Source organism: Lepisosteus oculatus, chromosome 14 (assembly GCF_040954835.1).
Source record: "Lepisosteus oculatus isolate fLepOcu1 chromosome 14, fLepOcu1.hap2, whole genome shotgun sequence".
NCBI lineage: Eukaryota > Metazoa > Chordata > Actinopteri > Semionotiformes > Lepisosteidae > Lepisosteus > Lepisosteus oculatus.
In genome coordinates, this window is record NC_090709.1 from 26,258,668 (window position 1) to 26,274,654 (window position 15,987).

The 15,987-nt window shown below is 42.0% G+C and overlaps 1 protein-coding gene and 1 non-coding gene across 2 annotated transcripts in view; one reads left to right on the top strand and one right to left on the bottom strand.

Moving 5' to 3' along the window:
- Positions 1–14,714, bottom strand: part of LOC138242535 (scavenger receptor cysteine-rich type 1 protein M130-like) — a 358,811-nt gene extending 344,097 nt beyond the window's left edge. Inside the window, exons 1-5 of the mRNA XM_069198068.1 lie at positions 14,681–14,714; positions 14,269–14,468; positions 12,712–13,006; positions 11,441–11,743; positions 10,680–10,991 (exon numbers count right to left, since the gene is read on the bottom strand). Coding sequence (XP_069054169.1) covers positions 10,680–10,991; positions 11,441–11,743; positions 12,712–13,006; positions 14,269–14,468; positions 14,681–14,714 — 1,144 coding nt within the window. The remainder of the gene's footprint in view (positions 1–10,679; positions 10,992–11,440; positions 11,744–12,711; positions 13,007–14,268; positions 14,469–14,680) is intronic.
- trnaa-ugc (transfer RNA alanine (anticodon UGC)) lies at positions 2,809–2,880 on the top strand. The gene has a single exon. It is a non-coding gene; the product is annotated as a tRNA-Ala (tRNA).
- Positions 14,715–15,987: the final 1,273 nt, after the last annotated feature.

Below are 15,987 nucleotides of genomic sequence, written 5' to 3' on the forward strand. Positions count from 1 at the left end.
GTTTACAAATTTGACACCCACTCAATTCAGAGTGCACATGTTTCTTGTTACAGAGGGGAAAAAATGCACATGAAATTTCTCATGCTCACCTATAAGGCTCTGCATGGCTTGGCACCTCAGTACCTGTCTGAACTATTATCGCCCTACTCCCCACCTCGCAACCTTCTCTCTTCTAATTCTGCTCTCCTAACTGTTCCCCAAGCCCATCTACATTCTGTGGGTGACAGGACCTTCTCCTGTTTTGCCCCCAAGCTCTGGAACTCTCTCCCCAAGGATATCACAGAGTCACCTTCTCTAAATTGCTTCAAATCCAGATTCAAAACCCTCTTCTTCAGAAAAGCCTTTACTGAACTGGTTCCATTCTTCACCCCTCTGCTTTTCTTAGTACCACCATCCATGGTCTCCTCTATATATTGTAATTGTGTTTTATCTTGTGTATTTTTATTGTTGTTGTCATTCTGTAAAGAGCTTTGAGAAGCCACCTTTTAAGGCGCTATCCCCATGTACCCCATGTATTAAGAAGACCCCCCTATTCCAGTATATTACCTGTAGTGTTATATTCAAAAAATCATAAAAAAATAAAGAACACTTTCACAACCCAAAGCAAGGTTGTATGAGGTGAGGGGGGCTGTCTGCTGTGTAAAACACTTGGTTGTAGCATTGTGAATGTTGTGCTTCAAATGCTATTGAGTCATGAAGAGGACCTCCCTATCCCAGTGTATTGCGTGTCTAATAGGTGCCGTATTGAAAAAATCATAACAAAAACTGAAAGAGGTTTCACAACCCAAAGCAAGGCTGGGAAAGGTCAGAGGACCTGCTTAGTGTGTAAAACACTTACTTGCAGCATTGTGGGTGCTGTGGTTTAAATGCTATTGGCTTGTGAACAGCATCCCCCTATCCTAGTGCACAGTGCCACATTCAATAAAACCATGAGAAAAAGAGATTCACAACCCATAGCTCTCCCAGTCTTCTGTGTAAACAATCATGGACATCATGATTTGAACATCATGGGTGCTATTTTTAAAAAGCTGTTGAGTAAAGAATAGGAATTGTCCTGTAGAATGAAAACAGGAAATAAAGAAAAGGTTTCAGAAATAAAACAAAGCTTTATTCCCGTGCTGACAGTCTGGGTAATTGGAAACTGCTTGTAATGGACACGGACTGGAATCCGTGTCAGATATTGTAGAAGACCCTATGCGATGCGGTAGGAGCTGGAGAAAACAGGAGGCGTGGTAAAAGGAACACAGAGGGGTTTAATAGTGCACAAAATAATAGTGACAGTCCGTGAGACAGTGTACGGGGAAGACAAAACGGCATCCAAATCCAAACGAGTCCAAGGGCAGGTCAAAGCACAGTCCGAAAGTCCATCAACTGGAAATCCATCCTGGAACGCGACAAAGTTAAAATCCCCGAGAGAGGGGAGCACACAGACGAACGAAACATGGAGGTCCAAGGGTGACGGGGCGAGATCCTCCAGACCCCGGGCTCAGGAAGCGGGAGGTGTCGGGGATGAGGCCTATGCCCTCAGGAGACAGACGTAGGATTTCCTGGTGGTAGGCGGGCCTCGCGACATCTTACCCTAATGATGAGCCCCGAGGACTGGAGGAGCTGGTCTTTAAATAATAACGCTAAAAGGGTACACCTGGAGAGCTAAAACACACGAACAATAATGAGAGCAGTGGAGCGCCCTCTAGGGAGGGATGTCGGGCGTGACACTGCTGTTCTGCTTCCTATGGTCATATATTGGTTTTTCGCATGAAACTCTATTGAGCAGTATTTCTGCGTTGTGAACGTATGTATGTATACAGCGGTCCCCCAGTGTTCCAGATGGTGCGTAATTGCGCATCAATCAAAACCCTGACTGTCAGAAAAGAATAATGAGCTCACTGATATGTTTATGGAGGGGTTGTGAAAATTTTCAAAGTCGTGGTCTTTAAAATGCATTTGGTTTGAAGGCGTTCTGTGTTATATGATATGTGATATGGACACAAGAATATTCGTGTGTGGAATAAAAAGACAAACTGAAGGCTGTGAGAACATTCACAATGTACTTTATACACAGAGCAATTGTATATACAAAGCAATTGTTTCATAAAAACTCTACAGGCGTGCCAAAATCGTTTTTGAACTTCAAGCTTACTTTACCCAAAAGTGATGAAGACACAGACATGTTAATTAATGTTAGCTGTGATTAGGTGTCGTTTTTGTCTCTTTTAACTTAAGAGTTAAAGAGTTTAAGAGTCTGCTCCTTTCTTCCTGGTATAGAAACAACATGTTCCATGTTTACAACCACCACTATAAATTATTTGTTCAGCTCTAACACCTGTCTGCGTTGACAAGGCATCTCAAAATGACATATTAAATTAGAACACGATCCTTCTGGTTACCATTCCTGTGGTTGGAGCGTTGTTTCACCCTTTTTCGTTCTTCTACAATATTTACAGACAGGGCTTTATCACTGGAGTTGTACAGAAGAAGTGTGCATCGGTCCATGAAAATCATCAGTACTGCTGTTGTCCTATGCATAGTTTAACCGAGAGCACTTAAAAGATGCAAAAAGCTTTCAAAGAAAACAGAATTAAAAGACAGCAGAGTAAGGAGGTAAAAAAGCACTCCCCCGTCGAGGAATTAACCACTGTCGCCCGTGTGACTGGATATAAAAATAACTGATTCGTTTTTGCCCAGTCTCTGGAAGCTTCAATGCGATTATTTTTCCTTCCTTATTTCTTCATTCCCATGAATTTACTCTGTAGTAGAGGAAACACGAAAGTGGGAAATTGCAGGCATTCTCCCTGAGCATACACCAGTGGGGATGTAGCTCAGTGGTAGAGCGCATGCTTTGCATGTATGAGGTCCCGGGTTCAATCCCTGGCAACTCCATTTGCTTTACATTATTGTGCTCACATCGCAATCTTCTGTTGAGTGAGAACTCTTTGTCAGTGTTCATAGAGAGCCAGGTTTACACAATTAAGTTCAGTCACACACAAAGTGCTACAGTGTTGCTCTGCTGTTTTAAATGTACCTCCAAAGCATTTAGTTCTGTTAACTACCAAATGATTTGAACTAATTTAACGTCATATTCAGGAAATCCAGAGAACGTCTCCACACTTGTCGTGGCTGTTGAAGAAATCACCTGTTAAATCTCACCCGGGATTTCTTGAGAAATCATTCAGCGAGTGAGTCCTCCCTCTGGACTCCGCACTAAACGGAAAGCTGCGCGAATTCCTCACTGCGTGTCCTGTACTGTTACAGGTGCTGTTGTGTAGATGTGGAGCACAGCCATAAGGACACTTTGAACTTTTTCCATATGTGAAGGAAAAGGCAAAAGAGCATGAATAGTATTAATCGTATAAAATATCCATGGTACAACTCGAGAAAGTACTGAAGGACTAAACAACGACTTTTGATGATTACAAGAGATTCAAGAAACACAACCGTCCACACACGGGCTTGGATCCTGAACGCTTAAATTAAGACAAAGCGAAGGATACGAACTGTAAACTCTCTTCACGTCTTACAGTTTGTGAAATAAAAAAAAAATCTTACTTTCTTAATAATTTCTTACTGCTGATAGGCGATTTATTGCATTTCAACAAAATCACAATTACAAACATTTTGGGTTAAACTGTTATTCACACACTCTAACGAAGATAAACGTTAGTGTCTTCCGGTGTGTGATCCCATTTCTAATAAGAATAAAAAATAAGTTATATAAATTGAATTGTTCTACTGTTTATACTTTCATAGTCTTATTTATATTTCAGTTAAATATTTTCTTCTGTAGTAATACTAGTCTCGATTTACAATTTTTGGACATTGTGCATCTTAAATAATTTTGTTATTAGTTTCGGTTTTGGAAAATCGCGCCCAGAAGCTACCAAAACTGATAATGTTCACAAGATATGTGATGCAATAGCAGCCTTCTGGGTGGAATACAAAAAGTATTTCTTGGTATGAATCCTAGCTCATTTATAGGCGGCATTCTAGGACTTCTCGCTTCAGAAATCCTGTCAACGCATCGTACGTTTCTACTCCATCAATATCAGCAGTGTTATCACTACCAAACGCTAAGAATAGATCCTGGCAATACTTCATGAGATCTTCCTTGGAAAATTGTTTATTTTATTTTTTTTAAAATATTTTCAATACCATCCAAAAAGTCGAAAGTTTCAATTGCATGCAACTGATGAGATCTCTCTTCGATGGAAGTTATAAGTACATCCAAAACACGTTTCTTGTGGATCCAGAAGAGGATCATTATGAGGCTCAAAACATGCCTGTCTCTTCTTTTTTGAGGACGAATTGATTATTGATGTGTAATCATTGGTTCAAAACCCAAATCATCTGCTATTGCTGTTGTTTCTTTGATAGTTTCTTCAAATCCTTCAATTGATCTTCGATATCGAGGGATAATATCATACAAATTGTGGTTTTCTTTTACTCACCAATTTTATTAAACTTTCACCTTCTTTTACTGATGTCTTGCATGTATCACAAGATATAACAGTCCCCTTGCGTCCTCAGGTAAAATGTTTTAAAAAGTACAACAAAAGTACAATATACTGAATAGCATTTATGGTTAAAATGAAAGTACATACCAAGATATTAAAATACAATTGTACAGATTTGTGAAGTTTTCCACCAAATCTGCACTGTAATTTTGAATTATTATAGCTGAGAATGCAAGGTGAGTATGAAGATCAAATTCAATGAGTGAAAATGATTTTCTTGGAAGTTGCCAATGTTGGTCATTATTGATCATTCCAGGTGATATTGACTTAGGTCCTCAAATGTTTACTTGTTGTAGCTTGAAATGTGCAAAACACTCACATTTCTTTCAAATATGAAGATGTTTTACTGTATCTAGTGCTCTGTACTGGTCAATCTGGGTGCTATAAAATGCCTATGGTTTGAGGTGTAGTATAAAGTGAATATTGGGGTGTCTCTAGTGCTGTGGGATGCTGCGTTTTAAATTGAGCAGCTCCTGATGGCAGGACAAGGAGTCTTAGATAGATAGATGCAATTTCTTTTCATGGGATCAATAAAGTATCTATCTTAACCTTTTGATTTGAAGGGAATGTAAATAACAGCCAGGTTGTCTCTTTGGTAGTGTTGTATCTGGCTCTGTCAACAGTGCCTTTTGCTCCTTGTGTGGATAAAATCATACTTATGAATTGATCACAAACATTTAGGCATTCTCTCCTTCTGGGGTTGATTTTATCATTGTGACTGGCCAAAGGTTCCTTATATATTTAATTAAAAGTCTTTAATTGTACAAAATTAAGAAATTACAAATGAATGACAAAATGGTTTTAAAAAGTTTATTTTTAAAAAGGAAATGTTAAGAAAATGTCTATACATTTCTGCACATCAGAAATGTTACATTCAGAATTCTATATCAATTAATAGTTTTATTTCAGAAACATATTGTACAAGAAAAAAGACTGAGTGGAATAGGGAACTTTAAAGTCTCCCTGTTTTAAAACACAAACTGCAGGTCCTGTAGACAAAGTCAATGAGGACAGTGACTCACTGGTCAGAGCTCTCAGGTGACAGACAGTGTCAGTGTGGAAGCAGTGGAGTGAAGTGGACTCAGGTCACAGACAGTCTCAGTGCTCAGAACTGTTGTAAGACTGTGTGACTCTGTTGGTGAAGCTCTTCTGTGTCTAGACCTGCTGGAGGAGGTTCTCCCAGACAGCTCTGTCAGTCTCACAGCGCCCATCCTCTCCCTGAGAGTCATCCCCAACATCATCGTAGTCAGTCCTGTCAGGGGCAGGGGCTCCTTCTTCAGAGGGCAGTGTGGGCAGGACCCTGTCCACTCCAGGGCCAGGCTGGAGGACACCTGACAGAGAGACAGACTTGTCATGATTTGTCAAATGAGGCAGTTATTGAAATAATATTGTTACATATTAGAATTATGAAAATTGTGAATATCAAAAATGACTGAGTAGATAAATTAAAAAATAAATTAATCATAACCCCCAACTTTTAAAGATTTTGCCAACAATATTCCCAAGCATTTGGTATAGTTAAAGGCACATAAGAGATTTGTTCTTTGGAACAGCTTTATTGAAAAAAGTACAATTAGTTAAATATTTGTTATTAACAACACTACACACACGAAATTACACACAACATAAATATACAGCACGCAATTACAAATTTGCTAACAAGGTGTTTTAGACACCTACATCCTAACCACCCAGAAAATCGTCAAACTGCTACCAAGTATTCAGCTTTTACAGAAACACCTATATAAAAGAAAGAGAAACCAAACCTTCTAAACCTAAGACATTACAACCTACAGTAAAATCTCTCTTTGTGAACCCAATTGTTACAAAATGAATGGGAACCTATCTCCCTGTTCTAAAGATGCTCCCACTAGCCAGGAGAGGCACTCTTTAACTAAGGGATTCTCTAAAAAAGAAATAAAAGTTTCTAAAAACAACAGAAATGCAAGCTCTCTTTATGAGGGTCAAAGACTAAACTCCAGTCTGATCTTTCCAGTTGATCTGGACAAGTAGTAGAAGCAAGAAGTAGCTCTCGCCTTCTACCAGTCCTGGACAGTTGATTGACAATCATTTACCCAGAACTTTATGGTTGCTTTGATCTCTGAATCTCACACCTCAGCAAACATCTCCTTGCTTTGCAGCCACTAGTCATGTACTGTAATTGGAATTGGAATTGATGACATTACCCAGGTGTACCTAGATTTTTTAAAACACTTACATAGTCACAATAGTGTAGTGAATGGGGATTTTAATTTTCTGTAACAATAAGAAATTATAGCAGTATATTTTGAGAGTACTTGTAGACTTTTAGAAACTAATCAAACATAATAATCTATAGTCTCACACATGTATTCTAACCAGACAATATACAATTTATTTATATAATCATAATTTGCATAACAAACAATAAGCATAATAGAACATACTGGATCTGAGAAGTACTCTGCTTTGATATCAATGGCTATTAGTGGACTAACAGTTATAGTATACAGAATAGATGTAACAATATTGTACTCAAAAGCGTTTAATAAGTTTTTTTAATTAAATTGTATCTTTTTGGGAGAATTGATGATTCAGTGTAGAATTCACTTATACTTATGAAGTATCAATGCTCTAAAACCACAGTGAGGAAGACCTAGTAATTTCTGAGCCTAGTAATTCTCTCTGCAGTCAGAGAACAGAATTCCTGGTCTTGCGGAATCTAAAGCTTTGTTCTGCCCAGACCTCATTCACTCATCATTAATCAGCTGCTGATCAATTTAAATCAATTTAAATCTGATTGGCTAGGTGTGTCAGTAGGTGGGTTTCAGTGACACTGATCTTTGTGATCTAACTTTGTACAATTCAGGTCACTCAGCCTTTATTGGCTGTTATTGATCCTTGTAGGACACGATAGAGTGAAGCTACCGCTACTGCAAAATGCCTGATTCCCCCCTGTCTTGGATGACAGTGCAACAGAGATGGATTACTGGAGGTTATCTCTCTCATCCCTGAACTACCTAACCCACACCGAGCCCCCTGGCTGTAGCCCCTTTTACCTGAAGTGGGGTCTTCCTCACTGCTGAACACATCACTGTACCCAGAGGGTGTCTCATCAGAGAGGAGTCTCCCTGTGAACAGAAGAGCAGGTCAGTAATGGCTCTGTCATTCTGACAGACTGGCCTGTCAGAGACCTTTTCTCTTCTAGGTAGTGTTTATTTGCAGATATGAAATTAGGTTGAGACTAATTTCTAATGACAAAGGCTACTGTGGGCTGGTACAGGGGGTACTCCTTAGTCTTATTTATAATAACTCACCTGACACAGTGTCTGGACTCTGGGGCACAGTGATGGCATCATCATAGTACTCAGGGGCCTCTTCTTTCACAGAGAACATCAGCTTTCCTAAAGCACACAGAGCACAGCTTCACTGTCACACATCAGCACACTGAGTTATCTAGAGCACAGGACTGCTGGAGCTCATCAGAACACACTGATTAACTGAACATCACACAGGATCTAAAACTCCAGGCTCTAAGTACAGGAGATCAGGGGGAACCTGATTTCCAGTCCTATTCACAACTGTAATAAATGTAAAACAATTCCTAGATTTTCAAATAAGATGTTGAAGGAAAACAGGGCAGAGAAAGTTTGGCTGTATTTGTACAGTGAGGGTGGTGATGTGAACCCTATGAGATACTGAAGAGGAGCCGGACACTGGCAGAAGTGACCCAGACTGAGTGTGCAGGGCTGAGATCACAGAGAGAGAGTCAGATTCATGTAACTGGTACAGAATAGTACAGACTCCGTATTCAGAGGCTTAGATCCAAGAAAGAGTAGAGAGATTCAGACTCTGTGGGATTGGTGCAGAGTTTCCCCATGTGATTGGACTGAAATAACCCACCTGACAAGGCATCTGGACTCTGAGGTACAGCATCATCATAGTACTCTGGGATCTCTTCTTTCAGAGAGGTTATCGAGTCTCCTGAACCACACAGAGAGACAGAGAATTTACACTTCAGGACTCAGACTTACTTTGACCATAGAGCTGCAAAGTAATTGGAAAGTGTGATTTTAAATGTTTTGTGGTGTATAGTTAAGCCAAAACTCTAGGGTCGCTGATTTATCTGATCTGAAAGGCAGCATGCTGTTCCGCAGTCTCCTTTTCTATCAAAACCAATGAGAGCAGCACCCTGTTTACCACCCCAGTATTGACCAGGTCTAGTTTTGCTCAGCATCTATGATTTGCTGAGATAATGCTAGTGTGAGGCAACACTGAAAAACAGACTTTATAAAGTATCAAACACGTGTGGTTATATTTATATAATTCAGGATTTTCTACATAAGTTCTCTAAATGTCAGCGTGGTTTGAGGTGAGAGTGAGTACTGAACTGAAGACCTCCTCACTCCCACACTGAGCCCCCTTACTTAACCTCCCCTCACCTGGTACTGGGTCTCCCTCACTGTCCTCCACATCATCATATCCAGAGGGCAGCTCATCAGAGAGGAATCTCCCTGTGAACAGGAGGACAGATCAGTATTACCTGCAGTCAGACAGCAGCCTCACTGTCCTCTACTGGAAGAGAAGCCAGTGTGTGAGTTTGTGTTTATAAGGCAGATCCAGAATCGTGCGGTGTTGATTTTCTTCACTTAGTTTGACACCAGTTGAGAAAAAACCCTACAGGTTTAAAACTAAAAAATACCCTTTTTGTCAGAAACCAGTTGAGTGAGATTTTCTACAAGTGTAAGTCCTCAGATTTTCCTTAGAGGGTGGAGACTAATCACACCTGAAGACTGTCTCCACTCACCTCTCCTGGGGGCGCTGTAGGTTCCCTCTCTGGCCAGTTTGTACTCTATTTCCTCGTAGACGGCATCATGATAGGGGGCGAGTGCTCCCTTAGATAGGGCTGTGTGAGGAAACAGACACTCAGGGTTAACATGCAGGGAGAGGAGTACAAGATAAAAAATGTCACTCCTAAACCTATTTTGGACATTTGAGCACACAAATGTTATGATTCTGGATTTGCAAATTTCCTGATATCTCCACCTGTAATTGTTGCTAATCTTTTTCAAATAATCTTTCTTAAACTTCAAATGGATTTCTCTACACTATTAAAATTTCTCACATCCAGCACACCTTTAAATTAGACAGGTTTTACCTCAGGCAATTGTGATTTTAAAGCAGGTTTATTCCTCAAGGTAATTATGTAAATATAAGTTCCATGTGAGTGACAGAACTGACCACTAGAGGTCACTATGTGGATGGAGAGTTCCCTCCCTACCTTTCCTCAGATTCCTGTTCTGGATCAGCTGCCCCACTAACAGGGCCAGCACCACGAAGAGCAGAGCCCCCAGCAGCAGGAGGACCAGGGGCGAGGCAGACAGGCCTCCCAGTGGCTGTGTCTGGGGTGTTGTCCTGGTTCTGCCTGAGAGAGGGGGAGACAATGGATGAACAGGGATCAGGAGAGGTGCTCTTGGGCTCATATACACTTCGACACATGTCCTGTTCTCCTCCTGTTCCGATATGTGGCTCTCATGGCTTCAGGGTGAACCCAAGATCAATGAAGAACAGTTAAGGATTCCCAATCTAACCCATCAGGACTGTCACTAAATCAGTGTGGAAAGAGAGGACACTAGCACAAGATCTACACTGGAAATCTGAAAACACTGATCTTCACTCTGAGAGAGGAGAGGAGACACTACAACAACACTGGGAATCTGAAGAGACACTGATCTTCACACTTAAGGAGGAGAGGAGACACTACAGCTACACTGGGAATCTGAAGAGACAGAAAGACAGGAGTTATCAATGACAAGGAAGATTTCTGTTCACCTGTAGCTGTTGCTGGACTGGCTGTTGTCTCTGACAAACCTGTAAAAGAGATAGGAGAACTGTCATTATTTTGCCTTTGGTTTTACAGCAGGTTGAATCCACAGTGGTCTTAAAAAGAAAATCTTTACATTTGTTCCTTGAGGTCAAATCTAGGATTGCTGGATGAATGGTGTCTTGCTCAGAATTAAAGCCTAGTGTTGTTCACATACACAGGGCTACAAAACATCCCAATCTTGTGACTGATGATCTTAGTTGGTTCAGTTAGATATTAAGCAGTGATAGAGTATGGGTAACATCAGTCTAACTTCTCCATTGATCTGCTACCTTGTTCATCTACAGTTCTAAGACTCTCCTCACCTGTACAGGTTACCCCTGCATCCTCCTTGTGTCGACAGTCGCTCTGATTCAGTCTAGAGTGACAGCAGTCCCACAGGTGAAGTTCACTGCCTGTGCAGTTCACCTCGTCCAGCCAGATGGTGCCAATCCCTGGTCCGAATGAGGCCTCTATTGCTGCACTCACTGCGTCCCCACAGCCCAGCTGTCTGCAGACCACCTGGGCATCCTGCAGGTCCCAGGAGTCGTCACAGACTGTCCCCCAGGAGCCCTCGTACCGCAGCTCCACCCTGCCTGAGCAGTTAGTGTCTCCTGCCAGGCGCAGAGCCAGTGGGACTGAAAGTCAACAGAAAGTTTACCGAGTGTCATCAGATCTGTGACTGTAGAAGAGAGCAGTGAGGTTACTGAGTGTCATTAGATCTGTGACTGTAGACGAGAGCAGAGAGCTTACTGAGTGTCTTCAGCTCAGTGACTGTAGTAGAGATCAGTGAGGTACTGAGTGGCTCTAGAAGAGAGCTGTATGGTTACTGTTCCTCAGCTCAGGGCTGCAGTGTCTCTGACTGTTTTACACACTGAACTCACCTGGGCAGTACAGCTGAGGCTGCTCTTCCTGAGGGGCTGGAGTGCTTCTGTCAGCTTCTTTTCTAGGACCTTCAAAGATTAATAATAATTATTTAATTTTATACATGTTTGGATATAAATTACTAAGAATTCAGTTTAAAGATTTTGTCTGTTCTAAATATGGCAAAACACTAATTTACAGAGCATTACTCTTCCCTCTGTACCTGAGCAGGTGATATAAGCCACTTCTCGGTCTGTGCAGTCATTCTGACCCCAGGGGGAGGAGGGACACTGCCACAGGGTGGAGTCGTGTTTGCGACAGGAGACAAAGTCCAGCCATCTGGGATCAGGGCTCAGCCTGGAGTTTGTCTCTCTGACGGTGCCCTTGTCTCCACAGCCCAGCTGTTTACAGACCAGTGCAGCTGTAGTGTCTGTCATGCTGTTGGCACAGATGCTGCCCCAGGTGCCATTGTAGTAAACCTCTGCCTGTCCTGAACAGCCTGCAGACAGTCTCAGGAGAGTGTGATCTGTCAAGACAGCAGGGAAAGTCAAAGGAAACAAACCCTGACAAGACAGCCCAACGTTTCAATCTGAACTGGTAAGAAACAACCAGCAAACAATGTGAACAGCAACCAGTCTCATTTCCCGTACTAATCCAGTTATAACTGACTCACGTAATGAAACAAGGACAGCTGTACAATAACACAGTTGACATGAAGGTGACAGGCAGGACTGTGTGGTTCTGTTCATTCAGAACCTGGACAGTGCATCACACAGAACTTTAAAATCCCATTACATGATCAGGTTCTGACCCAAAACATCATTCTGATCAGCTTGGCTATTCAGCAGCAGCACAACTAAGAGACTGAGGCATGAAAGTAGAACTCTTGGCTCAGGATGAGCGGTGCAGCGTTATGAATGGAGAAAACGTGGCTCAGGGTGACATTTAACACTGTGTGGGTCATCAGGATCTGACCAGAAGCCATTCTTGGAACAAATCAAAATGAAACATTTGAGGCAGAAAATCATGAAAGATAATGGCCAAGACAAATACACCCAAACAGACAACAGGTCTTATTGATGTGAGAAGTTTAAAGTTTGGACCCTAGATTTTACTGGAGGACTGAGATGAATATATCCCCATTCTCTAGTGGAGGGGAATTTCTCTTGAGTTTCTTTCTCTCTTTATTTATTTTTGCTGGGATGTGAATATGTGCATTCACAACTGTATCATAAATATAAATATTTATTTTAAAATTAATTCTGCATCCAGCTCAGTCTTTTCCTCAACAAGATGCATTTAAGCACTCCAGATGCAAACCATATCCACAATGTGGAATTCCAGTATGTGGATTATTTTATTTAGTTAACTTACTGAACACAAGATTCTCACATTCTCACAAGTCAAACATATTTAGGCACTCTAGACGCAAGCCATATCCACAATGTGGGATTAAAGAATCTGAATCATTGTAATTTTAATTATCTCCCCTACCTGAACACAGGATTCTCACATCCTCCTTGTGTCCACAGTCATGCCGTCCCCACCCTGCTGAGGGACACTCCCACAGAGACGACTCGTTCCCCAGACAGCCCACCTCGTCCAGCCAGATGGGTCCAGTTCCCTGGCTGAAGGAGGCCGGAACTGGGGCACTGAGGGCAGTCCCACACTGGAGCTGTCTGCACACCACCTGAGAGTCTGCCAGGTCCCAGGAGTCATCGCAGACTGTCCCCCAGGAACCATTGTGATATACCTCCAGCCTCCCAGCACAGTCACCTCCTGCACCAGCCTGAGGGACAGCTGATCTAGGAGCAGAGAATTAGAGGTTAGGGGTCCGGAGGTCAGTGCAGTACTAAGAGATCACCATGACCTGCTGTTACAAGTTGAAGATTATCTCGGCCCACTAGGCACAGCAGATACAGTTCAAGTACAATGTTTCTTGACTTTTGATTAATTTAATATATACTTATTGTAACAGATTGTTCATAAGCAGTATACCAGATAAGTTACTTTTCTGACCCACTGCTGGGCACAGAGACAATAGCTCCACCGGTGACAAATTGCAGTATTCAGATAGATGCGTTTGCTGTAGATCCCAAAGACCCTAGTGTGTTTGTGACACACAGAAAAAACTGCACACACACAGCTGTTGCCTCACTGACTGATCTGGGATTCCACTGAGCAACAGAGACATCAACACACACTGAGAGCCCTGGAGATACAGAACAGGGGCTAATTCATACCTGGTGTTTTGGAAAAGGGAACAGCTGAAGAAGGGAAACCTGTGAAACAAACAGAGAGAGAGAAAACAGACTGTGAACCATGTGTGAGAGGTTCAGTTTAGCACCAGAAATGAAACTAGAATTAAAACAGCACTGATGTGATTAAGACAGTTTTCAATCTCTCTTTACCTGCTCCAGGTGAATCTCTGGTCATATTTGAGTCTGTAAAACAGAAGAAAGGAGCTCATTTCTATCCACAGGAGTGATGTTTCACCAGTGCAGGGTCAGCTGTGTGTGGGGCTCAACTGTACATAACATCTGTAATTATTGACTTTCTGAGACTCACTTTCTTTTCAGCCTCCTGTTAAATAGGGCTCCATTAATTAAACTAATTAAACAGTTCAGGTGTTAATTACGGGATACTGAGATCCAATACTTTCTTTCATTTTTAGGACAGTGATCTCAATATAAATGTAAAACAGATTTTTGTCCACAGTGAATTGTTGTACCTAATCATCTGAAAAAAAATGACAATGAAAATGATTACCCCTTTAGTTAATATTTGAGTTATATATGATATGATTCAAATACGCTCACATGCTTTAAGGAATATATTTTTACTGGCAGCATGTAACAGAGCAGGTATTCAGTAAATCATGAAGACAGTGTGCTGCTGTGTGTAAGCACATGATTTTTAAACATAATTCTCACCAGAGCAGATGACTCCTGCGTCCTGTCCATGAGAGCACACTGCTCTCCCCCATGTAGAGACAGCACAGTGTGAGAGACGGCTCTCATTGCCCCGGCACTCAAACACATCAGCCCTTACTGGTCCACTGCCCTGTCCAAACCAGGCCTGTCCTGGAGCTGCTACAGCCTCCCCACAGCCCAGCTGCTGGCAGAGAACAGTGGCGTCTCTCAGGTCCCAGTACAGGTCACACACTGTCCCCCAGTCCTTGAAGAGCCACTGTAACTCCACTCGGCCAGAGCAGGAGTCAGAGCCATTCACCAGCCTGAACCCTGTGTATCCTGCAGATAGGACAGGGGAGAGAGCAGAGGCCCAGCTTCACAACATAACAACCCGCAATTACCCTCAATGGCATCTTCAAGTATACTTACAATACTAAGCTTTAAATTACTGTCATATAAGTATCTCACTAATGTGTTACTGTTCAATCCAATTCAATCTGAAATACGTTATTCATCAGCAAGGCTGGTAATATATGGTTTAATTAAGTTACTGTTGATCAGAAGATCATCGTATTGAGTTTTCATGGTTAAACACCAACCCCCAGTATTGAATCAGAGTTATAACAACACTTATCTGTTTCTCTTCTAAGCTTCAGTTTTGAGCTCCATTAAAAACAAAATGAAATGAATTATCCCCCTCTTACCAAAACACTCCAGTCCCACATCGTTCTCATGGGTGCAGCTCTGTGTCTTTGTGGAGGACTTTGGACAGAAGGACAGGTGAGATTCACTTCCCTGGCACTGGAGCTCCTCTGTCCAGACCTGTCCCTCCCCCTTCCCGAAATGAGCCCCCTTCAGCACCTGTGAGGGAACCCCACAGTCCAGCTCTCGACAGACAACTTCTGCGTCCTGCCAGTCAAAGTCAGAGTCACACACTGAGCCCCAGGTCTCTCCGTGCTGCACTTCCAGTCTCCCAGAGCAGAGATCACTGCCTCCAACCAGCCTGACCCCTCGATGAGCTGGAATATCAGAACAATAACAGAGATCACTGTCCCTAACCAATGTGACCCTTAGATGAGCTGGAATATCAGAACAATAACAGAGATCACTGTCCCAGACCACTCAATATGTTTGAATATCAGAACAGATATGAGAGCAGTAATATTCATTATTTAAACAAAATACTGAGGAATTCTAAAGAATACTAATGCTATTCACTGTGCTGGAATCTTAGAAAATTACTGAGCAAAAATTAATTAATACATTCAACACATTCACTGCAGATCAAGTCACTGTCACAGAAACACTGAGAGATCTAAGAAAAAGAATCAAAATGACCAGTACATTTGGACCCTCCACATTGTGACAGGACTCTGGGCTTCGTCACAAAATATGAGCATAATACTTCTCACAGACAATATCCTAGTGTATCCTAGTTTAAGATGATAGAAAAGAGGGAAACAGATGTATACATTTAGTAATTCAATTTAAACCTAGTTGGAAATAAATTAACGTAAATTTACGTAAACATAAACGTAAAATAACATAAACTATCCTACCAGAGCACAGCACACCGGCATCCTCATCATGGCCACAGTCTTCCACTCTCCAACCTGCTGATCTACAGTCCCTGAGTGCTGACTCCTGCCCGGTGCAGGAAACGTCATCCAGCCAGGTTGGTTCAGCTCCTGGTCCAAAGTGAGCCCTTAGTGGTGCTGAAACAGCAGATCCACAACCCAGCTGTCTACACACCACTGCAGCATCATCAAGATCCCATTCATCATCACACACTGTCCCCCACTGTCCCTCATGATAAATTTCCACTCTCCCCTCACAGGGACTGGCACCATTCACCAGC